The sequence below is a fragment of the Chelmon rostratus genome, chromosome 17, assembly GCF_017976325.1.
Source record: "Chelmon rostratus isolate fCheRos1 chromosome 17, fCheRos1.pri, whole genome shotgun sequence".
NCBI lineage: Eukaryota > Metazoa > Chordata > Actinopteri > Chaetodontiformes > Chaetodontidae > Chelmon > Chelmon rostratus.
The window spans coordinates 2,892,776-2,918,545 of record NC_055674.1 but is presented as its reverse complement, the minus strand read 5'-3'; the positions used below and the strand labels follow the sequence as shown (position 1 = coordinate 2,918,545).

The window sequence follows — 25,770 nt, the reverse complement described above, 5'->3', positions numbered from 1 at the left end:
GAAGTTATACGCAGTTGATAAGAGAAGCGATGCGTTTAACGAGGGCTAACGTCAGTGGAGGAAGAGACCACTTTTAATCAAGTACAAATTCTGCATTTAAAATCACACTTAAGTAAAAATACAAAATAAAAATGAACAAATATTGTCAAAGTAAAAGTCCTCATTCTGCAGTAAAATGTTCCCTGTGGCTGATATAACACTGTGTGTGACATGATTAGATGAAGCTTTAATGTTAGAGCAGCATTTTACTGCTCTGGCTGCTCCAGGCACAGCTACTTTATATATAATTAGATTTTAGTGCAGTGGTTCCCAACCGAGGGGTCGGGCCCCTGTTAAGGGTCACAAGATAAATCTGAAGGGTCATGAGATGATTAATGGGAGAGGAAAGATGAAAACTGAAGCATAAACCAGTTTTCACTTTCACTGGATTAATATTTAAAATGTGTTGCTGTGTCTTGTACATACCTACATGTAGTGTATTTTTAGGCTTGATCTGAAAAGTAGCCAGTAATTATAACAGCAGGTAAATGTAGTTGAGTAAAAAAGTTCAGTATTTCCTCTGAGATGTTGAGGAGCAAAACATGGAAAAACTCAAGTATAAGACCCTGAAAGTTGTACTTCAGTACTTCAGTAAATGTTAGTCACTTTCCACCAGTGGCTGATGTTATCACAAAACAAAACTTTACTCAATGAAAGCTCAATACACAGTATAATGTTACCTTTAACTATAATTGGATGTAAACTCCAGTAATTTTCACTGGCTGTAAAGGATTTACAGCAATATGTTACTCAACAGATGTTTGTGTTTATTGCGTTTATTCTGATCTTATTCTCTTCATTGTCAATTTTATTCACTTTATTTACAATCACTTTTTTTATATACTATATTGTTTGATAGTCATAAGTCGGAGCCTGAAGCCTAAAATTCCCACAGTCTCAATTCTCTGCACACTGTCCTGTACTAAACCATAAAAAATCCTGACAACGCTAAGAGTCATTGACGTCACGTCAATTGGAGCTTTTATTCTGAAAAATTAGCTCGGAACTTTCAACGATAGCTTGACAGTCATCATCTCCTTCCTCCAGAAATGGTGATGAAGCCTCTTTATAATAACCTGAATAATGTCTGCTCCCAACATGTCTGCAGTCGTTGTGAGTTTTTGGCTTTATTGTTCAAACTGTGACTGATTTATTATTATTATTTTTTACATTTTATTTATTTATTAATGCTGAACGTGACAGACAAACTGAGGCCCTTAATTTGAACCTGGCAACTGCAATGAGACGGCACAAAATAACAGTCAGTAGAAGTTTAATCTGCCAATTTGATTGAATAATAATAGTAAAAAAACATTCATATTATCAAAACTGCACTGTGCAAATATAAATTACAGTCTGTGTACGACAGAGTAATTTGTCAGTAAAGTTACTTGCCAGAAATGTTTTAAAACATTAGTTTAACTTAAAAGATTTAGCTGATAAAACAAAAAGACCAGTTTAACGACACATACAGCAGTGATGAGAGGAAAAAAACAACATACATCTGTGATAAATGTACAACAAAAACAAAATGGCTGTACAGATAAAATATAAAACACAAAAAGTATCCACTTGTTTTTTTTATATTTTGTAAATACAAATATTAAAAATGAAAAAAGTTGCAGATTCACAGGAGCATTTCAGGAGAAATCAATATCACAAAGTCAATGTGAAAAAGGATTACAGACATTACTCTCAACAGACAAAATAAGCATCTCTATTTTCTTTAAAAATTAAGAAATGAAAACCAAAATTTAAAAAAGAGTGAGATTGTGGCTTAGAGTTTGTGGATTTATTAAATAAGACATAAAGCGGTTATGGACGGAAAACATATTTTGTGTTAAATACAGTTCTTGTGGGTAAAACTAAAAGGAGAAAACTTGTCTGTTACAGTGGAAACAGATGAAATGCTGCTGCTGTTAAATCTGACGATTCAGGGCGAAGTCTGGTCCAGAGCCTGATGAGCCAGTCTGAGGTTTTCCCTCAGCTCGTCCATCTCTCGCTCTGTTTTGGCCCTCGTGATGCTCAGCTCAGTGTACATGTCCTTGTACTTCTTTGTTGCTGCCCTCTTGTCCTGCAACATGACGTATGGCAAGCAGACTGAGTCACTATGAGTCACCGTTCGATGTTTTATTCCTCTTTTATTATCATATTTTATCACCAACACCTTCCTGTGCAGCCACTAACAAAAATAATATTTTTTCCTGTGAATACGTCTCGAGGAAAGACCAATTCATTTCAAACGCTTCAAAAACAGCAGGAGATTTACGTTTGTGTAAATATTTTAGCAGCAGGATCAAATTCTTTATAAGATTCAACCTTTTTGTCCTGTGAAGACATTTTAATAGCAATTGTACAACATTTGAAAGTTGAGTTTTTTCAGGACTTTTGGATTCAATAAAGTGGGAAAAAGGAACAACAACAAAAACAACTTTATTTCCTAATTGGATTAGAGAACGCCCCCTGCTGGTCAGAGTGTGCAAGAGCACGGAGACGCATTCACAAACGTCGACTACCGTTTGCAACAGTGTTTATAAACAGCAGCTGGTGACATAAAATCATTAGAATAACATGATATTACGATATTAAAAGAGGTATAAAAGGAACAGCAGGCTTTCCACAGTGACAGAGATCAGGTTGGTTAATTTGTTTCCTCTCTCTGACTTCTGGCCATTCACACTTACCGTTCCACCTGCTGTTTGCCTGACTCTCACCTTTTGTGCTGACTGCAGTTCGTCCTTCAGAGATGTGATCTCCTGCTTCAGACACTGCACCTCAGACTCCTTCACTCGCAGAGTAATCTGAAATAAAAACTACAAACGCTCAGCTTCACATCTCTAGAAGAGGTTGAGGTAAAGTTGATTACTGGACAGAACTTTTGTTTTGGGTGACATGTCGTGGACACGTAAATCAACCATGAGGCTCATAAATGAAAGTGAAACGACCACAGAGAACATCCCATCCCTGATTCACTGTATTCAATTTTCATTTTAGTCGTAATTGTAATTACTGATAATGACCACATGCACTTTTGGGCTGGTTGAGTGAAACTCTACATTTCTGTTTTGTTCCCTTTGTTCTAATTTAATATCTTAACATGTTTTTTTTTTATTTTAAATGTCCAAGTTAAAGTCTTAAAGACATTTAAAATGAAGCAACATTATCTTTAATCTGGAGTCGTGTTTGTGTCACCTGATGAATGTCAGTCCAATAGTCACTCTATTTTGGCTCTGATTTTGGTCTCCACCAACTCCTGAGCGACACATCTGCTCATTAGCTGCTAAAAGCTTTGCTGTGTTCACCAGCCCGTCTCTTCACTGTGTCTGTCTGCTGTTTGCTGCTGAGCAGCTCGTCTACAGCGGCTTTTGGAGCCTCTTCTCTGAAAACAACACTGTGAGAACAGTGGCAGTCAAACAAAACAGTGAAGTTGTGGCCAGACAGATAAAAAGCGAGATGAAAGTCACAATAAAGCTGCGTGAAGCTGATAATTCTCTGCAGGTTCATCACTACGCTGAGCTGTCTCACTGTTTTCACGTCATCATAAAACGTCAATTATAGCCACTTTAAGTAAAAAGTAAAAGACTTGTGTACAGTGACAGTACTTAAACATTCTTCATTACTGTATATAGAGTACACACTGGTTTCCTTTGGTATAAAACATCAAAGACTCAGGTTCAGGTTTCCTTTCCGTCCCTCCACCTCCACACAGGAGTGGGTGAAGACTTACCTCCATCTCGTACACGTCCATTCCCTGACTGAGCGGCAGCTCGTCCTGCTTCGCCAGAGAACACAGTCTGGTGATCTCTGCTGCCAGGTGACCGCTCAGCTCCTGCACCCGTCACAAACAACAACAACTTACGGAAAGGTTTCCAGCCTCTTCAGATTAATACTAAAAACTCCTTTTTACCGTACATTTGCATCAAACTTTAACCTCTATTAACAGTTCATGATACAGTTTCAAACTGAGAGAGTTGAGAGCACACTGTTGTTCTGCTGTAAGCCTGCAGCAGAGCTTTGAAAACGCAGAATCAAAAAGAGAAAACTGAGAATGAATGAGCTGAAACCGACACTTCCATCAGGATTGCCTCTTTCTTCTACAAACTAAAACCTTCACAGTAGTTAGAAAGATACTGTGAAATTTAAGAATCTGTATAAAAAGTCTTGCTCTGGATCTCTGTGGGTCTTAACGGTGTGGAAGAACATGTAAAGGACGTTTTAAAGAGCCCTCACCTGGTTTCTGGTCCTCAGGTCCTGGTTTTCCTGCTGGCACTGACACAAGGCCTTCCTCTCAGCATCCAGAGCCTGGACAAGATGTCCGTTCTCCAGACACTTCAGAGAGAACTGCTGGGACAAAACCTGGAGCTCCCGCTGGTAGGAGGTCAGCTCCTCACTTTACAAACACAGATGTATAACACACACACGGACGTTTCATGAGAAACTGCTTCTGACCAGAAAAACAAACCTGCACCATTTTTCCACTCAAATATGAAGTGTGTCTGGATAATGGAAATCCATGCCTGACGTACCTGTGCTGCCTGTAAACGTCCTCCAGGTGTGTGTTTCCTGTGCTGTTCTCTGACTGACACCTCCTCTGCACCTCCCTCTCCAGCTCCAGCCGGTGAGCGTTCTTGATGGCTTCGATCGCTGAGAGAAGAGAAATAAGATTTCATGAGACCAAGGGTTAAAAAACTGAAAATCGGGCACAGTTTGTACATTTCCCTGACGTCTTCTCACATTCTGTAAAGTCTGATGTGACTCAGATGTGTTTTTACAGTCTGATGATGATAAAACTGTGATTCTTACCAGAGCAGAATTACACTAAATACTGAATGCATGGCAACTAATGGAACTACATCTGCTACTAATCAGAAATTAACAATAACTCTGCTGCATTAAGAATAAAAAAACCCACTGTAATATTTATCAATTACAGCTACTTCCTGTTTACATCCCCCAAAGCAAGATGGGAACTGTATTTTCAAAACATGAAGCATGATTATCCCCCAAGCTGTTAGAAGCGATGAGTCTCTCCTCACCGACTGCAGTGGCAGCGCTCTCCTCCTCCAGCAGTCGGTCTCTGTCCACCAGGAGGCGCTCCACTTCCTGTTGGTGTCGACGCTGCAGCTCCTCCACGACCTTCACGTGAGACTCCTCCATGGAGGTGAAGCCGCGCTCACATGTGACCTGGAGGAATGAGAGACGTTCGTGTTACAGCGTCTCTGCCTCATGTTTATCACTGAAGAGCTGTTTGATGAATGACACCAGTCCAGAAAATTAAACACTGTGTGTATATATATAAATATATATATATATATATATATATATATATATATATATGTCCAGTGTGTAAGAAGGAATGCAGGTCGTTCATTCCAACAGCTGTCAGCCTGTTCAACTCCAGCATCATTTAATGTAGCACTGCGTTAATGTTGTTTCACATCACAACATCACAAACCTATGTTAACATTTGCTAATATCCATTACATCTGGGCAAATAGTATTATATAGTATAGTAGTAGCAGTAATTGAAGTATTAAGTATTTTTGTACTCTTGTATATAATGTACACACAGTATATGTAGGTGACTGTATTCTGTATCCTTTGTTATTGTCTTTTTTGTTTTTTTTTTCTATGTCTTTCTTTTGTTTTTACTGTCTGTGAAAACTTAATTTCCTTGGCGTGGGATCAATAAAGTTTGATCTTATCTTATATATCAGTATCAGAATATCATATTACAAATACTGTGACAGACAATCTGATCCGTATTGAGCTCTTTTCAGGCAGCCATTTGTTTCCATAATATTTCTCTGTAGTATAGAAATTAATTCCCTGACCAATGTTGATTTGAGGAGTTGCATTATTTTACCATCAATAATACTTTACTATACTATAAAGTTACTATACAGTAACAAAAATGAATGCAGGCACGATGTTCAGTGTAAAATTGTCCATTCTAGGAAAGGTTTAAATGTTCATAAGCTCTTGTTCACACCATACATAAATGAATGAACACTAAAAGCTGCCTGAAGGGAAGGAAGTGAATCTGAAAACTGTGACATTTTATGAAAAATAGTCGACAGTGAGGTTAAAAAACGTTTGAAGAAATGAGTATTGGTTAAAAACTGCAGTGATTTTACATATATTATTATATCATCACACTACACACGTTTCAACTACGGGCAGCTTCAATCTTTAGATACTAGCTACGAACCCCCCCGAGCACCACCTACCTTCAGTCTTTCCATCTCCTTCTCATGCTGCCTCTGAACAGAACTCGTTCTCTCATCGAACGCTTCTTTCATCTCCTCCTCCATGACGGACAGCTGCTCCTCCAGCTCCTCCACTCGTCTTCTCAGCTCTAAAACTTGCTCCGTCTCAAAGCTCCGATCTGTTTCCTTGTGGGACGCGTCTCTCTCCTCTTGGTTTTCTTCTGCTGCCTCCTGGGTTTCCGACTGACGTTCGACACATGAAGGTGGGATTTCCATACGGTCGAGCTCCGGAGACTCAACCGTCACTTCTTCTGGTGTTTCAGGTGTCTTTTCTTCTGCAGGACCTTCATCCGCTACCTGTAACTCACTATCTGTGTCCTGTGGGTAAATCTCTTCTGTCTGGCAACACATGTTCACCTTATCGACCAATGACGACGACTGTTGTTCCTCGAGGTCTGACAGTCTTGCTCTTAGCTGCCTGTTTTCTTCCATCAAGTCGACACAGTTGTTGCAGACGACAGAGGAAGTGAGCAGTTTCTGTTTGGTTTCTTCAAGCTCCCGCTCATATTTTGACTGAAGCCGGCTTACGTGGCAGCAGTATAACGCTTCAGTCGCCGCAGAGTGAATGAAACCAGACCAGGGATGCTCCAGAAAGTGGAAGCTGGAGAGCCTGTCGGCCATCAGCTGGAGTTTCTCCTGAGCAGAGGAGCTGACGGAGGAGGCGAGCTGGTTAAGCAAAGCCATTTTCATCTGTGTGATAACTCTGAGCTGATTTATCTCACACAGGCGGCTGTTAAAATCAAACATCCTACTTTCATCTGTCTGCTTGGTTTCTGTCACACTTGCAATATTCCAAATAATATCTAGACCTTTCAAACCCTGCCTCTCTTCATCTGTCTCAGGAAGTAGACCATGCCCTAAAAGCAGCATCTGTTTCTCCACTATCATACGCTCTGTCACCTCACTGAGAAGCACTTCTTCGGGTTTCTCCTTGTTCGGCTGGGATGGATTCAGTTTGTTGAGCAGTGAGCTCCAAAACTCTTCCTCCCACTTCAACTGACTCGCCACTGTAGGCCTACCCTCTTCACTTTCCTCCTTCCTCAAACCAACATCCAACTTGTCAATCACCTCCAGTAATTTCCCCAAAGCGTTCAACCTCATGAGCATCCCCTCTATCACTTGCTGGACCCTTTCTTCGCCAGAAACACACCTGCTGCTATCTCCGTCTTTCAACCTCTCCTTCTCCAGCTCTTGTTTCAGCCTCCTGATGTCAGCCTCCGCCTCTGCAGCTGTTTGTTTCTCAGCCTCCCTCAGCTCAGCGTTCTGCGTCTGGAGCTCCCCGCAGGTCAGTTCTGATTGGTCGAGCTGCCTCTCCAGCTCCGTCAGCTTGGCCTCGGTAGCCTCCAAACATCGAAGCAGGTATGCCTCTGTTTTCTCCGCCCGCTTGCTTTTCTCCTGTCCTGTTTCTGCTGAGACGTTCAGCTGCAGCAGTGCCTCTGTCTCCCTCAGATTCTCCTCCAGGGAGGCGATCAAGGTCTGCGCCTCCACGATCTCCTGGTTTCTCAAGCTCAGCTCTCTCTCCAGGTCTTCCAGCCCTGTTCGTCCCAGCTGTTCCACCTCAGGGAGGTGATGGGGTTTGGTGTACCTGCTGCCGAGCTCTGCTTTCAGTCTCTCTATCTCGCGGTCCGCCTCGGTCAGCTGGTTCAGCATCTCCTGGTTGCGCTGGTTGAGAGCCTCGTTCTGGCTGGTGAGCAGCACCACCTCTTGGGAAAGCCTCCTCAGCATCGCCTGGTCTGGTGGTATGTGATCTACACAGCAGTTCAGCGAGTTGTCATCTCCCTCTGCAGGCGTCTCCAGAATTAACAAACTATATTCACCGTTGTTTATTTGTGTTTCAGAGCTGGGAACCTGCTGACGCTCTTCTCTGCCCGGCTGATCCTGGGAACTGGATTCTCCATCGCTCTGAGAAAATAACTCTTGGCTGTCTGATGCAGGTGATAATAAAGGTGTGGCTGCTGTCTCCCCCAGTTCTTGGAAATTCCCCTCTGTATCATGCAGCCAGATGCTGGGTGTCTGCTGTGTTGGTGACAGTGGCTCAAAGCTGAGCTGCTCCTGCATGCTCTGTCTGATAACGTTCTGCTGCTGTAAGAGCTCTCTGGTTTCTCTGTATGTGTCTTTCAGGGTCTGTGTGTGGCTGTTTAATGGCTTTTCATTTGTGTCTGACAGGCAAGAATCTGCTTCAGGACTTGGTGGGTCCACCTCCAGTAAAGACAACAGAGAAAAGTGGAAAACAGAAGGATTAGCTCCCTCATGTTAAAGCACAGATTTGATTGTTACATAAAAAAAATAAAACGAGAAAAACAAGTAGTTGAATCCCAAAATGTGGCAGACCTGCTGCTGATAAGATCCTGCTGTTCTCAGCTGAGCCTCCAGCTCCAGTCTGCGATGCTCCGACTCTGCCAGCTGGGCCTTCAGATCCTCCAGCTTCAAAGACAACCAGTTCATACATAAAAGCTTCTCACATCCCAAATCTGGAGCTACAGTAATGATTCTGATAAAGGGCTTTAAAAAGTCCATTATTCAGCCTTTTTAGTTCCAACTCTGAGAAAAATGTCTGGCTCTTTATCTGCAAGATATTTCTTCACCAGCTAGCTGCACATGTTTTCTGTCTGCTGTTTGTTGCCGGGCAGGTAGTGCACTGCGAGATCATTGGAACTTTTTTGCACTGCTTTGAGCTAAATGCTAATGTTGCTAACACGAAGTACAGCTGAGGCTGAGGGAGTGTCATTAGCTTTGCAGATATTTCATCATAAACCAAAACATGTCTGTGCAGAATTCAATGACAATCCTACAGTTGTTGAGACATTTCCCTCGAAGCCACAAATTTCAACCTCACGGTGGCGCTAGAGGAGAAGTCAGGTGATCAACAAAGTCAGTAGGACTCATCGTCCGTAGATCATGAATGTGTGCACAGTTTGTGCCAATTCCTTAAGTACTTGTTGAGATATTTAACTGGAAAAATCAAAAACCTTTATTGAAGACAAGTCAGTAGGATTCATCCTCTCTGGTTAAATTTTATGGTTTAAATAGACATTTCTCATATCTGGATTTAAAGCACTCACCCCCTTCCTGTAGCTGTCCAGCAGCTTCTCCATCTGCACAGCGTCTCCGGCTTCAGTCAGCAGCGGGACGCTTCTCTCAAGTCTGAAGAACGTCTTCTCCACCAGCTTCCAGCACTCTTCGATCTCTCCCTCCACTTTTTCCTGCGATTTCGGACTCAGCGCTCTGATGCTGCCATCTGCTGTTTTATCTCCCATCACCTCCCATTCCAGGGAGATGCCCAGCATGCTCTCATACCTCCTCCTCCTCTCCTCCCTCCTCTTCCTCCTCTCCAGGTCACACAGCTCCAGTGAGCACAGAGCTTCGGTCCTCTGAGAGTCTGCGTCCGGAGCCGGTCTGTTCCTCTGAGGCCTGAATTCAGCCCAGTCGAAGGTTTTGTAGCGTCCTTCCCGCCGTCTCTCCATCACAGTCCTGTGTTTGGGGTGAGGGTCTCTGTCTGTAGAGACGTCAGCGGAGGGAGAGTCCTGCGTCACATCTGGTTTGGGGAGGGCTTCAGGTGGGCTACAGGGACCGAGGTGGCCAGGTAAACTGTACACAGCATGCAGGCATTCAATGGAGGTTGGGAAAATATCACAGTGTAGAGAACTGCATGTTTCTATTCTACTGTTTAATTTGTTTTAGTCTATTTTATCTTATTTTCTCTTTTTCAAAGCAAGTCTTTTAATCACGCCTTGTGTTTCTTTAATGCCTTTCTGTCTCGTATAAAGCACTCTGAATTAACGGGAAAGAAACAATTAGATCATTATTTGATTAGTCGATCAACAGAAAAGTAATTGTCAACAATTTTGACAACCAGTGTATTATTTAAATCATGCTTTCAGTGAAAAAAAACTGAACATTCAGTGTTTTCTGTTTGTGTTTGAGGATTTTCACTGTTTTATATCACAGCAAATTGAGTTCAATTATCTTCAAATCAACAAGTTTTTAAAGATGTCAGCTGAGGCGCTTGGAAATTGTGATGGACACTTACTTTTACAGTTGACTTATATTTAATATTCTATAGACTAAACCATTAATCAGAAAACAGAGAAATAGAGTCAATCAATAATGAAAATAATCCTTATGTCCCTGATTTGCTTCAAACTGCAGAAATTTCATGATTTTTATTATGTTTTTTGTTTTTATGATAAAAAACAAGATCAAATGTACACTCACTTAAAGGATAACTTTCGTTTTTTACAACCTGGACCTTATTTGTAGCATTAAATACGACCATTTACTCAGCCAGACAACTTTGGTGGCATTTGGAGTCGTTTTGAAGAAATTAGCCCCAGAGGAGCGGCGCGTATATCCGTATAATGCGAGTACTCGGGGCATCCATGCGCAGCCTCTATATAACGCATAATCTGCAGAAACTCGTTCATATTCCAATATTTTGTTCTGATATGCTGGTGCTATTCCCCTCTGAGCCGGCGGTCGGCTAGTTTAGCTGTAGTTTGGCACAGCTATGGTTCGTTATTGCGTATTCGTAGCCGACCGCCGCAGAGTCAGCCGTGTTGTGGCTGGCTGCTCGCAGAGCGCGACGTTCGGTAATGACATCATCCACGTCAGAGGTAGTTGTCTAGAGACGCCGGATATCGATAACATGCCACCACGGGCTCAGAGGGGTCGTATTTAATGCCACAAATAAGGTCCAGGTTGTAAAAAACGAAAGTTATCCTTTAAACTTTGATCTAAAACTGGATATTGATTTTAAATCACCACCCACAGTCTAACCCGGCTTAAGATTTTACACCAGTATTCATCTTTGACTTTACCTGGTCAGGTCCGGGGCGTTAGCTGGATGCACGTTCTTCATCAGAGCCTGGATCCAGTTCTTGCGTATCCCTGAGGTCATGGCCGACAACGTGTAGACACCCTTTGGGGTCTACGACATAAAAACAGCTAAGTTCTTGTTCATGCAGGAGATACTGGTTTAGTCTGTGCATGGCAGGAAATGTTTTCTTACGTGGATCTGAAAGCCGTAGTTCCTCTGCACCTGGTACTCAGACACATTATAACACTTTGTTAGGTCGATTTCTCCTTCGAGATCTGAAGCCTGAGGGGAAAAAAACAAGACTTTTTAAACACCATAAAGGAAACACTTCTGATTTATACTCTGTTAAAAACAAATATCAAAATACCTCCTCAGCTATCGAGTCCTTGTAGTACCTCAGACTGTCGGTCGACAGCACAAACCAATATTTCTTCCACTAGAGGGAAGCAGAAGGCAAATGAAAGTTAATGTGGACGAGGAGAAGGTATAGAAATCATTTCATTCAGGATCGTGACTTCAGTTTACCTGTTCATTTTCATTCAGTTTCACCATCCAGCCTTTTTTGAAGTTTAATAAATCTGGCTGTAAAAAAGACACAAACTTAAACAACAGTCACAGAAACCAACAGTATATAGAATATATTAAATTATAATTAATATGTGAGACTGTTCCTGGTTAACTGTTTGCAAGCAATACAGAAAAGTAACAAAGTAATTTACTTATGTACAATTATAAGGTATTTGAAGATATAATTGTTGGAGTAATAATACTTTAGTACTTTATACTTCTACTTCACCACATTTCAGAAGGACATATTGTACTTTTTACCTCACTGTGTTTTAGTTTGCAGGTCAACATCTTGCATATAAAACATATGATCAGCTTCAAAGATATCATTTGTTGGTATATTGTATTTTGAACTACTCTGCAAAATATGCAGTACTTAAAATGAGCTCCAGCCTGAGCAGCGCCAACAGTAAAATACTGATGCATCAGTACTAACAACCAACAGTCACAGGGGACATTCTTACTTTTACCTCTGGAACGTCAGGCACATTTTGCTGATAATACTTTTACACCTTTCATATATATTTTTAATGTAGGACTTTTACTTTACTTTTTACTTAAGTCTGTGACACAGGGGACGCTCTAAAGACTTGGTATTTCACCTGGATGGGCGTTGTTTGGTTAAGTAGCAGTGAATTTGTACTTTTACTGCAGGCTACTTTATGCTAGTTTTACTCCTGAAGCTTAGAAAAGTTGGCAAACTAGACTGAACAATACAGTCGCACAATATGAGATCAGTTTATTCTTTTAATCAATTGACTGATAGTCTGGCTTGTGAGCCTGTTCGGGTTGGTGCCAGATTCTACACTGATATCAGAATACAGACCCTCTTCTGAGTAGATTTTTGTTTTTGGACATAAGTTAGTCAATTAAATGTCAGAATTTATCAACAGCCACATGACAGTTTGGGCAGTAAACTGAAATGCTGAGATCTTCTGGTCTCATGGAGCGTGAGGATCTGTGGGGCCTCTAGGGGTCACAATTGTGACTGCTTTATTTTTTCTCGACAGTGTAGTTCAAAGGGTTCCCTCTCGCTGTCGATGCAGCAGAGGTGTATGATGCTGACTGACCCGCTTTAATGTACAGACGCAGATGATTTGAGTGTACTTGTTGTAAAAATCTGGACTGCTCAGTAAAAACCGAAATGTGTTTGGTGACTCACCGTCATAACGGTGTCTGATGTCCTGCGGTCCAGAGACCGGGCCCTCCTCTGAGGTGGGGGTGCAGCGAGCTGGGCTATGTCTCCACATGACTGGAGTTTCTGTGAAAAATCAGACGAGTGAATGTGAATACAAATTCTAACGACTCCTTTCATCGCGAGCGTTGGTTTTTTTTGAGAAGCAGGTTTCCACTGATGTGAAGACGTGACGTGTTTTCTCGATCAGGACGGTGGCAGTTTGTCGGTGCAGCCTGCATTCCACCAGCCAGAGTAACCGATAGTCTGGATCCTTGGCAGAGCTGTCAGCTGTAAGGATTAGGCCTGCTGCAGAGCACCGCGGGGAGTCCAACAGGCTTTTCTACACTGCCTGTTAAACTCTTACTCACATCACCAGTGAGCTGCACATGGATGACTGCATTTCGCCTATGGAATGCATGAAAAGGTTTTAGAGGCTACATAATCCCTGGTACTCTGTGGCTTTTTGTCTTACATTTCAAAATGATGCTACGAGCAACCGAGCGAGGTTCCTGCACGCTTCTTACGGTCAGGTTTCACGCTGGCTAATAGAGCTGCTCCAGCAGCACGAATCAGAGTCTCTTTCAACTCTGGATTACACAGCGTTTAATGAAACAAGGGTACGTTTTTTTTTGTTTGCTTGAGCCTCAGCTATTCAAAAGATTCATTCTTCCCTCTTATATAACCACTTAAACGGGAAAAAATGACCACTTTAATCGTTACAGAACATTCTTTGTGTTCTTTTTTCCTCTGGCATTTACGTTGAAAACTATCCAAGGACACAACACATAGAGGAGCACAGCGATCTGGCTGCTGGGTGAACTGATCTTTTTCTTCCTCTCATACAATTGCTGACCGCTGTCAGACAGAGCCTGTCCTCTGTTTTCGTGAAGAAGCCTCCCAAAGCTGCGGGGGGAGGAAGAGGAGGCCGTCTTGAGAATCTGCGCTCTGAGGCCTGAATGAACTCCGGACAGGCTCCTTTGACCTTCTCCTGGCTACCAAAACAAACGCACCCACGTAAATCATCACATGGGATAAAATGTGCTGCTGGTGTATCTGAAAGACAAATCCTCTGGAATGAGCCTGTCTGTTTAATCAAAGATTAACGGCTGCCACACTGACGACCATCTGTGTTGTAACGTCAAGATGAGCGCTGTGATCGTACTTTCACAGCGTTTCTCTACATCAGCTTTGGCCACTGAGGGGTGTTTCATAAAGGTGGCTCATTTACCGTTGTCTTGGATCAGCCTAACAATTAAACCAGGATTAAACTGTTTCATAACTCAGAGCTGATGTGAGCAGGCTTGAAACACCGAGCGCTGATCACATCAACACTCAGTGACGAAAACAGACACGTGAAGACACAACTGTCACGTTTGAGGCCTCTAGGAAGTTTTGGCGTCATGGTTTAGGTTCAGCAGTGAGCTCTTACACTTCTACAGATGAACTGAGTCCTGGAGCCTGGACCACTACACAAGTTCAACTCTTTGGGTCTCCAAACACTGGAGTCCTTTCGTAAATCAGGCTTATTTTCAGGAAATTTTGTGTTATAAAGGAGTTTCAAATAAACTTTATTAAAGGCAGAATTAGTAGAATTTGTTGGTTGTGGATTGAAAACGCAACATTCAAAGTTGGCCCCGCCACTATTTTTGTAGCCTCCTCTTGGATGCGTGTTTACGCTCTGGCACCTGGTCAGGTGTGAGTCCCGCCCTCACGCCTTGGCTGGAGGCTATGTACCTCCAGAACTCCCAGAACACGGCAAAATAAGAAAATACAGGCAGGGCCTGTGCAGATACAGACATCGCCACACGTTCCAAATGGGTCATAAGTGAGGATTGAGACGGATTATCTTTATATGAGTCTTTACATTGTCGTTACATTGTAACGTGGAAACTTGTCCCTCTAGACTAGCCTGGTCTCCGTCAGGTCAGTTTTCAGGCTTAGCTTCATTAACTGGTGTGTTATCTCTAAAGATCCCTCCAGAGGCTCCTCTTTGGACGCTGTTGTACAAACCAGTAAAAAAATCCAACTGATAGAAAAGGCTCAATTACCTTGTTACCTGGTTGTGGTCCTATTTGATACGTTTAACAGTATGTTGCATCTTATACGTTAATTTTCAGCACTAATTATACAAAGAAGAAAGGGATTTGAACCCACAATGTCCTGATCACAAGCAGCTAACAGACGATTACAACTGACTTGAGTTCATCTCTATTTCTCAGACTCAGAGTTTGCTGCTGATCAACAACTTCCTGCCAAAAGTTCTCTTCTGCTTTGTTAATGGCAGAGACTGCATGTTTAATATGTGCTGCTTTGTGGCTGCAAGCATTGCCGTTTGGTCTTAACATGCCCGATTTCTTCACTATGAATCAATGAGATCAGTGGAAACCTGGTTTAACTGATGATCTTGCTTTATGTAACATCCCTCTGGACTGTTTCTCCTTCATGCTGTAGATACTGTCACACGCAGACAGACACTTGTTGAGGTCTACTCACCTCTTTAATCACTTGAGTCTGGCCTGACAACAGAGTGACTATCACTGACAAACAGATGTGCACTACTACTACTAATGCACTACTTTCTGAGCGTCCACAGACTTGATCGGGTTCAGTAAATACGAGGACGTTAGGCGGGCAATTTATCATCAGAGTTTTGAGATTCCCGAAAACAGTCCTCGAGAGCTCCCAACATGACGCTGTATCCTGTTTTAGGTCTGAGGAATCCCTGGAAAAAATCTGTAAGAGGAATGTCATCTCCCAGATTACAACACACAACAGGAGGCGGCCTGAACGCCTTCAGGGCATCAAAACCAGTTCTGCTCACAAACAAAATGCAGCTCTGAATGAATCACCGCCTCTCTCCCACCTGCTGACACATGCACCCGCTCACACACAGGCGGGAAGGAACGCATGCCTTGACACGGCACAATCGGCTCGTCCACGCGTTTCACGCCAAGCTCTCATCACCTCCTTTTCAGCGCTCGTCGTGGACTGAACGTGGGCCGCCAAGACGTGAAACGCTTGAGTGAATCGGGTCTCGTGTTTACACACGCCGGCCGACTGATGCAAACAGTCTCAGTGTGGAATGTGCTTCGTCCGGCCGTCCTCGGTGTTTGATCAGGTCAGAGCTTCGTCGCGAAAGTGACGTCTTTCTCTGGATAACACCTGGTTGCGTGAGTCACGTTCAAGTCCAGTCCAACCCACAGCCCAGCCCAGTACAGGCTGGGTACAGTGACTGGTCTGAATCATGACAAACCTATGTTGAGATTAATCATCCCTCTATTTATGGCTATGACTATCGTGGTAGATGTTACAACTTTTTTCTTTTCATGTTCCTACTATATTCTACGACCTCCTACATGAACACACTGTCTACTGCCAACTGACTCTTTACCTGGAAGCTCGTTAACCCTGTCAACCATTCATCATTAACATCAGTTACCTTCTTCTTCTGTCTTAGTTTGCTTGGTTTGCCCTACAATTTGCCTCTTTGTGTTAATCAATATAAAGCATTTATTGAGGCTTAGAGTCAGTGGAAGGCAGATTTTGTTACGTTTTGACAGAACCAGGCTCGCTGTTTCCCTGTGTCCAGTCATGTCAAGTTAACCAGCTGCTGACTAAAAAGGTGACATTATGAAACATGCAGAAACTTGCAGAAATTGTTTTGGTGAGTTGAAAGTTTCTCGAACAATTACAGCATGTTGTGCAACAAAACATGCCTCCCGGATGACTAACTTTGAAGATATTTTGGGCACTAGGAGGAGACCCTGAGATAGACCCAGAACATATTGGAGGGATTACATACTGTCACTGTCCAATGAAAATCATGCATGTCCAAATTTGGTGATTTAAATGTGCTAAATGTGCACGGGCCCAAAAACATGGAATCGTAAAGTTAGCTGACGCTTTTTCACCATCATTTCATCATCTTTGAAAGCTGCCTCCATCCGTGTCCTTTAACTCCTCACACTACAGGAAATGTGCTGCCGGGGTTCGAGCAGATAGTTCAACCTGTGCAGAGTGGAAGGTAAACTGTAGCATTAAATGTGCACTCAGTGTGGTTACCTCTCGCTTACTGGTGCGCGCCTCACTCCTGCCCTTCCTGGAAACAGCTGTCTCCCCTTCCTGCTCTTTCTCGGCAGCCTCCAATCCCAGCAGCCTCTCTGCTGGGCTGTCGTGGCTGGAAAACAGGAACAACTAATTACTGCAAAACTTCACCTGGGACAAACACACTGTATGTATGTGTAGCTTTCACAGGTGGCTTCTGGCATAATTTCCAGCAGCGTAACACCGAGGATGACAGCTTGATAACAGACTCCAAACAGCACCTGTGCAGCAGGAAAGAGCCCAGAGGACACCCAGTGCAGATCTGTCCCTGAGTGGTGGCAATCAGAGAATGAGTGTTGCTGTTGAATGACTAGATAAGAGCTGACTTCCTTCCCACTGGTGTCAGAGGTGTTTAGTGTAGAAAGAGGGCAGCAATTACACTGCAGGAACACCCCAAAGTAACCTGATCTAATGTGTCCACAACGGTCAGATGACGAGCAGCAATGCTGTCAATTCAAAGTTTGGTTTAGAGTCAGTATCTATGAGTGCGATGTGTGCTGATAGGAAGTTGGTGCAAAGGACGACAGCAACACATTGTATTGACATTAATCTAATTCAGTGGATTTTGTAAACGTGTTGATTTATTTGTGGATTTTTCAGTTGGTAGTTTAGTTGGTATTCGTTTTGATTGCAGTATTTCATTATGAATACCAAGTATGACAAAACAGGAGCTGCTATTAGCTGCATCTTAATATAGTGCTAAAATTATTCGTCGATTGGCTAATTCTGATCATTTTAATCATATTGTTTATTGATAATCACATAAAAATACCTAAGCATTTGCAGTTTGTACCTCATCAAATGTGATGATATTTAAGCTGATGATTTTATACAAGTGGTCTGACAAAATAAATTGCTGGCTGCTTGGAGGCTGGTAACTTCTGACTGGTATTTTTAATCATTTTTGACATTTTATTAAGTAAATTATTGATGTTTTGATTGAAAAAAGAATTGATTAACTGAAAACACGATTGAGAGCCGAGCTAACAGCTCTGCGAGGCTGTACTTCACCACGGTGGTGCTGTGAGCTAAATGCTAACGTCAGTATGCTAACTTGGCAACATTTAGAAGGTGACGTTTATCATCCTTGCCATCTTAGTTTGCCGTGTTAGCATGCTAACATATGCTAATTAACACTAAACACAAAGTACAGCTGAGGCTGACGGGAATATCATTAGCTTTGCGGATATTTGGTCATAAACCAAAAAACTGGACGAACTGAAACGTTGAGCTGTTGGTGTCGCTAAAGGAAACGCAGTCTCATCCTCTGGGGACAATGAATATCTGTACAAAATGTCACGGCAAAACAACCGAAAGTTATCGAGATGTTCCAGTCTGGATGTGGTGGACGCTGAGCCATGCCACGAGCATTTTAAGCTTCAGCTGTATCTAAACTGAGAACTTGTACAAAACAAGACGGAAGCAACGTAAAATATTCATTGAATGATAGCATTCCTGTACACTAACTGCACCATCGAGCGAAAGTTATTCATTCCGCTCCGTTATTCGTTCAAAGTTATTCATTATATCGCATCTTGCCAGCTTGCCAAATTGAGCTCACCTTGTTCTTGACAGCATATTTGTTAGCTTCTTTGCTAATAGTAACATTAAAGCGGCAATATTATCAAATAACAATGACGGAAGTGTTTAGCTTTCTTTATTTCAATTAAGTTTTACAAACTGCCCTCATGTGTTTGGCTTCACTCAGCTGCTCTGTAGCCTTCAGTACATTATAAATAGAGAAACATCTGTAACATCTCTGGAGCCTGATGTTTTGGTGTCCAGCTCTCTCCCCTCTCCCTGCCTCTGCTGGGTGCAGACAGCCTTGTGCCCCGATACTGAGCTTTTCCTCTGACAGGCAGGCAGACAGTCAGCATTAAGGTCCTGGGAAACAATGCCGCAGAGATCTAATTACAGCAGTGTTTTGGAATTTCTGGCCTTATTTGGGGGGCAAAAGTATTTTCTGTTTTTATTTCCCAAAAAGGCAATGAGTGAAGAAATGATGTATTCTCCTCACGTGACCAGTTTACATGCTGCTGGGGCACAAACTGGGAGGGTTTCTTTAAGCTAAATTTAAAAATGCGGCAGTCAGATCTCTAATGGAGGGGTAGAGCGTGAGCCTTTGATCTGGTGTTTAGCGGTGTGTGATGGCTGTTCGGCTTTATACTGGGGGGGAAGCGGTGAGGCAGTGGATGTCCTTTGTGCTAATTGCTTGCACATTTACCCCTTTTCCTCTGCCAAGGCACTTTAAATGGCTGTTACCCGCAGAATACATGCAAACATACGAATGTATACATCAGACTGCTGCCAAACACAACCTATAGAAGAGCTATTTACTAATATTATCATTAAAGTTGGCTGGAAATTGGTCATTTTCCCACAACTCATCTCTAACCTTTTGTGCTGGCTCTGGTTCTTGTTGTTTGCTGATGTTTGGATGTTGTTTGACTCAGCCAGCTGCTTGTTGCTGCCAGGGTCAGTGTTTCCACTGGTCACCAAGTCCAAGGAGCCAACTGGACTCATGAAACCGCTACTGCCATCCAAGGCCAGAGAGTCCCTGGAGACCGGGCACAGGTAGGTGGACGTGTTGCCTGGACATAGAAAGCAACACAAAGGGTTTCAGACTGTTAGATATACTGAGGGCAGGAACAGTCTGAAGTAGCTGTTTTTGGAAAGTATTTGAGGTCCAATGTTTCTTTACCACATAACCCCGACTCTCTTTAAACAGCCAGCAGCCAACAAGCTGGATGAAATCATTCTTGTTTAATCACACAACACTGTCAGGGTTCACACTGAAGCCAGTGGCACAGACCCTCCATCGTTTTCCCTCTTCACATTTTACTCAATGAAATTCAACACAATTACCTTAAAGTTAAAGGAAGCAGCTCAATCAGTTTTTTCTTCATAAGATAAAATACTAACCCTAGATCCAATACAAAATGGTTTTAAATGGTTTAATATATAAATTTATCACACTAACAATTAATCATTTTTTTTAGACTGCACTCACACACAAACTCAAAGAAAAGACTAATTACAACGAAAAAAACGTGAACAAAAATCAAGACTGAACTGGACTGAAGAGGAGATGTGATTCAGTGTAAACGTAACCTAAAGACTCTAATCTTTTGCTTTTTTCCCCTTATGCTTAACTCATTTTAAGACATAATACTGCGCTAATTCATCATTGCACTCCTATAACACTGTCAGACACACGATGGACACAAGAAAAAGCATCAAAATCGATGCAGCAGAACCAGAAGGTATCATCTTTTTTTAATCCATGCATTAACCACAATGCACCTGGATGCGGTTGTAGGAGCAACAATAAACTTAATGTGCCTTAAATATTGAGCTAAAAGATTAGAGAGCTGATTCTCTGTGGGTTCGTCACAACGAGTCTTTCAACATGACACACAGCCATTTAATCCATAATGTAGACAAAAACACTGTTTAGTGCAGCTTTAAATGCAGTTTGTTGGGAAATCTTAAGACTTTTAGGCTAAGATGCTTCATGAAAACAGCCACTGATGTAGCATCACCTTTTCATGAGTCTCCATAGAGAAATTAGAGAGTCCATGTCCTAAATATGAGACTGTATGTGTCTGTGAATGTTGTTTGTGAGTATTTTGCTGATAAAAAACATCATGAAATGCAGTGGATGTCTGAAATAACCTGGAAAACACTTTCTCAGACACTGACTGGCTTCCTCAGAGAACTGATCAGTGTTACCTGTCTGGACAAAACCTTAAAGAATTCCATGATGGTCCAGGAACCCTAACAGACCATCATTCATACGTCTCTGTTCGGCTCTTAGAGAGTCCCTTGTATATAACCTCCATTGCTCTAATAAAGCAGCCTCGTCAGCAGGACTTAATCCAGGCCTTTATTACAGGACCTTTCCAGACCCTGCAATAAGTCTGTCTGACGCCAGATGGGTGCTGCTGTCCACTTTGTCACAGCACAAAGCTCCAGGAAGAACGAATACCTGTCCTGTGCTAACCATCAAGCCTATTAGGACTGGTTTAAGAGGTCTTTTATGGGTCATGTTTGGCTTTTATGATGCCTGAAGGTTAGAGACACACGTTTTCCTGCACATCTCACAGTGTGTTTCTGTCTGTCACTCTGTGTTTATGTAACTCTGCTTCCTGCTAAAACTCCTCCAGCTCTGTTCCCATGATGACAAATCAGTACTTGGTCAACATGCCCGGTTCAACAAGGGTTAAATGAAATGCATGAATAAGACGCTGTAAGCATGTGAACATCTGCAGGATGTTAGGACAGTGCGAGAGGACAGGAAGTAGCTTTGATTGGCTGACGGACATGAAAGCCTGGGCATGTGTGTATATGCAGTATGTGTGTGTTTTGCTTCTGCTGCACCTGCAGGGGTCCGCCCCGGGCCGGGGGGATCTGTGTCTGTGACAGTCCACACGGGGGTTACACCTGGTCCCCTGCCCTGCTGGTCTTCCTGCCACCGACCGCAGCCGGACTCTGCAGCATTCTCAGAGGACGGAAAACTTGGATCAGTTGCAGCCATCTTTGCTGGACTCGGCTCCTATAAAACAAAAAGATAATTCATTGGATTGAAATGTAATTTTGTTCATGCGTTCATGGTGCTCAGAGGATGAATCCTAGTGATGTTGGTGATTGTCTGACCTTCCTTGTAGTGCCACCAACGGGTTGACATTTGAGGTTGTAGGTGAAATGTCTCAATAACTGTTGGAAAGATTGCCATGAAATTTAGTGCAAACATTCATGGTCCCCTCAGGGTGAAATCTAAAAACTTTGGGGATCCTCTGATTTATCTTTTAATACCTGAAAAACCTCTGTCACTCCCAGCAGCTCCAGCTGTATGTTGTGTTTAGTGCTAATCAGGAAGTATTAGCATGCTAACACGCTAAACTAAGATGCTGAACAGGCTCGACATCACCATGGCTGCATTGTCACTGTGAGCATGTTAGCATGCTGATGTTAGCATTTAGCTCAGAGAACCACTGTGCCTGTACAGCCACACAGAGCTGCTAGCATGGCTGTAAACTCTTTTTTGTCTGTATTAAAGGGCTTTTTGGTCTTAATGCTGATCCAAGACGCAAAGTCAGGGGGTCTTGAAAACCATCGGGGTTCATCCTCTGAGGACCACGTATGAGTTTCATGTCAATCAGACCAGGTTGAGTGATCTTGCACAGGATCAAAGTGGTCCTCCAGGTAGCAGGAAAAACACAGTGTGTGTTTAAAACGTGAACTGAAGCATCTAAAGGAAAGTTGTTTTTCTACCTGCGTGGCAACAGGTTCCACTTTGCGTTTTTTCTTCTGATTCTGCTTGTTTGTCCGTAGATAGACGGCGAGCTGTTCACTCCACCTGGTAAACAAAGGTAGAAACAGCAGAGACAAGACATTTAGGTGGGAATCAGGGAACCTATTTCTCACTGCTTCTGTTATTTTTCTACAGATTACACTGACCCATTAATGATCTCTTTATTGTCACCACGGATGAATATTTCCTGCTCCGGCGTGATGATGCAGAGAGCGTTTCTCTGGCCCGTCCTGGGCTCTGCATCCGTGATGTCGGTGCACAGATTCAGGTTCACCGTCCCCTGTGGCAAAGTGCTCGGCTGGAGGAGAATCAGAGCGTCTAAATTATTCTGGCGGAGGTTGGAGAGCTAGTTATGAAATCTGGCTTACTGATAATGGTGCTGCCAGGACTGATCACCAGAACGCACACGAATGAGAGTTAAACAGAAAGTAGTTTGTGGTGTTAAGTGTGGGATGAAAGAGATGAGGGAATGAGATTTGAGGGGATCACAGAGAGGGGGGATGTGTGCATTAGAGGACAGGCTAAGCCCAAATCATCTGCTGTGGTTCTGTGCACGACATCTGGCCTAAAGATGCCTGCTTGATCTCAATAAACTGTAAATGCACATGCATATACAGAGCATGATTTACTGTACACTGCTACCTTTTTTATTTTTGTTAAAATTCAATATTTCACTATGTGAGCAGTTTCTTACCAGTTCATCCAGGGCAAAGCTCAGGCTGCCGTGTTCGTACAGGATAAAGAAGCGACGCTGCCATTTCTGAGGCACAGCAAACAAAATCACTGCAGCAGCATTCCTCTTGCAGAAACAGTCACAATAAAGATCTGTTAAATGTGTGTGAATTTCTGCTCGGTTTCACCATGTCTTACCCTTGACCTCTGCATCGGGTTGTCGAAATCTGTCCCCTCAGGAGCCAAACACAGCCAGCCTCCATAGATGGGTTTTGCCTGCATTTCATGGGGGAAACTGTAAAGTTAGCATTCAGCCGCTGATGTGGTGAAGCACAGGCTGCATAAATAATGTATAAAGCTAAAACAGCTAGTCGATTCTGGTAACTGCTTTTGTAATCAAAGCATTGTTTAAGTCATTTTATCACCAAAAATGGCAAAAAATTACCTTGTTCCTGCCTCTCAAATATGAAGATTTGATGCTTTTCTTTGTCTCGTGTGATAAATTAAATCTTAAATCCAAATATCTGGGTTTTAGGCTGGTGGACGTACAGAACTATTAGAGGCAGATCAATACGTCTGATGCATATATATTTGCTGCTCTGTATTTAAACTCAAACATCTTCTGTAAAGATCATGATCACATCTTCATATCGCTTGTTTTGACCAAACCTCAAAGATATTAATTTTACCATCGCATAAGTTAAAGAAATTAGCAAATTTTCATATTTGAGATGCTTGAAGAAGTGAAAGTGTTGGAATCACTTCAAAAATGTCCTAAAAAGATTCCTTTTGTCTTGTGATTGATTCATAGATTAATCAGCTCTTATCTTTAGAATTGCTGTTTATTTGTGCTGATTTATGTATTTATTCACGTTTTTAGTGAATATGGCCAAAAAATAAATGCTGCTGTTCTCCCTCATGTCCCCACACGGACCGAGATGTTTTGACACTGAAGATGAAGAGGGGGAGATTCTAGAGGAGCTGAGAAAATGCACAGATGTGGTATTTCTAATAACAATATAAAGACACTCCACACTTAGAGCAAAAACATCTTTTTCTCTGAGAGCACGACTGTGTCGGAGCACCACCACTCAGCGTGTTTGCTGGTTGAGCAACAGCGCTAAAATTACAGGGCACAGTGAAACCAGGCAGGGGGACAGAGAGTAATAACATATTTCAACAATGTGAGGCATGTAGGAAGCCGTCACCGTCGTCTCCTTACATCACCTCCACATGACAGACCTGCAGGAACAGTGTTTTCAGAGGCGGCGAACCAGCGCCGCAGAGCAAGTACACAGAAATACATGAATGACTCGTCTTTCCTGCTGCAGCCGATTACCAATGTCTGGATTAAGAGATCACCGGATAATTGATTAATTGCCCGTCATGTAACCAGCACAGAGCAAACACTTTCTGATTGTGAAACACTTGCTTGTATTCTGTGTTTCATGTTACATGTCTTTAAATTCAGCTCGAACCAGCGGATCTTTGGACAAATGGTCGGACAGTTTGAACACATCTCTTAGGGCTCCAGGAGATTGTGGTGGAAAGTTGGAAAGTAAAAAAAACTACATTTACAAGTACTGCACATAACAAAAAAATGAGGTACTTGTGCTTTAATTGAGTAGTTCTACACTCTACAGTTCTGCTGTTCTACATTTTCAGTGGGAAATACTTTACATTTTACTCCAATATATTTATTCTGCTGTTCCAATGAATTTCCAAAACAGCAGTCTTGGATTGGTTCAACTCTTTCCTTCATCTATCACTGAAAAAGGGGGCAGCACACATAATTTAAGATCTAATCCAATTAAACCGTAATATATCTATGAAGTAATAATTTTCACAATAGCCAGCAATGTCAAAATTAAGAGGAATTGCCAATTTCTTATAAAAGGCTGAATTTACTGACACATTTAACTTCATTTTATCTTTTGCCAGGAGGCATAAGAAACGACTTTTGTTGTCCGTGAAAGAGAGACAGGATTTTTTCTCTTTTGCATTTGGCACAGCAGCGTTTGTACACCAGAACCATCATTTTCAGCTATGGTAATTTTACTTTTTGTTAAATTAAAATATAAATTTAGGGTGTTAATAGACAAAAACACACTCCTTTGCTCTCCTCCCCTCAGTAGAAAGATTAAATACATCACCCTCCACTTCTTCTGACCTCCTCGCTGCTAATAATTTGTGTACAGTCCCTAATTTAACCAAAACTGTTGATTTTCAGCAGCAACGATTAATGGATTAGCTAACTGTTCACATACAGTAGCGGAAAGCTAAAAACAAACCTGAAATTCAGCACTTTCACATTTCATATTAGAATGTTCGTGGAGTTAAAATGTCAATAAACAAATTATTTAACGTTGATAGAAGAAAACTAGCTTAGATCCGGTCAGTTTTAGGAAGCTAACGATAACAACAAACAGGTGTAGACGACTAACGCTCTAACTAACGAACATGAGTTAGAAAAAGACGTTTCTGGATGTAAAAACGATGTCAGAACTGATTATTTTTCTACACGTAATTTCACGTTAAAGCTGCTCCGCTCTTTAAACCAGCTAACTGTCACATTAACGGAACACAAGCGCCGTTTAACGTTACCTGCTCCATGTCATGGTCGTTCAACAGATGCAGCTCCCGGGACTTGAAGCAGTTCTGGCATTTACTTTTATTAAAAATGTTGGCTTGAAACTTGCTGCACGGATTCGTCGCCTTGTCCCCCGACATGTTCCAGTCAGCGTGGCTCTCCTCTGCCGGTGAATGATCCAAACACTGGCCGCTCTCCTGCTCCGGCACTCCGCATTGAATG

General features: G+C 42.4%; 1 protein-coding gene across 1 annotated transcript; it reads right to left on the bottom strand.

The window, feature by feature from the left end:
* Positions 1–1,122: 1,122 nt before the first annotated feature.
* LOC121620515 (myosin phosphatase Rho-interacting protein-like) lies at positions 1,123–25,770 on the bottom strand. Its single transcript, XM_041956578.1, has 22 exons — positions 25,563–25,770; positions 23,157–23,234; positions 22,981–23,046; positions 22,433–22,584; positions 22,247–22,331; positions 21,353–21,527; positions 19,368–19,563; positions 16,931–17,045; positions 12,854–12,952; positions 11,650–11,706; positions 11,492–11,560; positions 11,317–11,406; positions 11,126–11,235; positions 9,371–9,896; positions 8,640–8,732; positions 6,270–8,507; positions 5,076–5,223; positions 4,566–4,683; positions 4,270–4,429; positions 3,767–3,868; positions 2,754–2,840; positions 1,123–2,113 (listed from the first exon to the last, which is right to left on the bottom strand). The coding sequence occupies exons 1-22, from the start codon at positions 25,686–25,688 to the stop codon at positions 1,973–1,975; spliced, it is 5,031 nt and encodes a 1,676-aa protein (XP_041812512.1). The 5' UTR covers positions 25,689–25,770; the 3' UTR covers positions 1,123–1,972.

Bases quoted from the DNA above. Each gene is read 5' to 3' on its own strand.
- LOC121620515 (XM_041956578.1), bottom strand. From the start codon at position 25,688: ATGTCGGGGGACAAGGCGACGAATCCGTGCAGCAAGTTTCAAGCCAAC. The intron at 23,047-23,156 runs GTAAGACATGGT...GCTGTGCCTCAG, and splicing joins ACCCGATGCAGAGGTCAAGG to AAATGGCAGCGTCGCTTCTT. The intron at 21,528-22,246 runs GTAGAAAAACAA...TTTGTTTTATAG, and splicing joins TGGAACCTGTTGCCACGCAG to GAGCCGAGTCCAGCAAAGAT.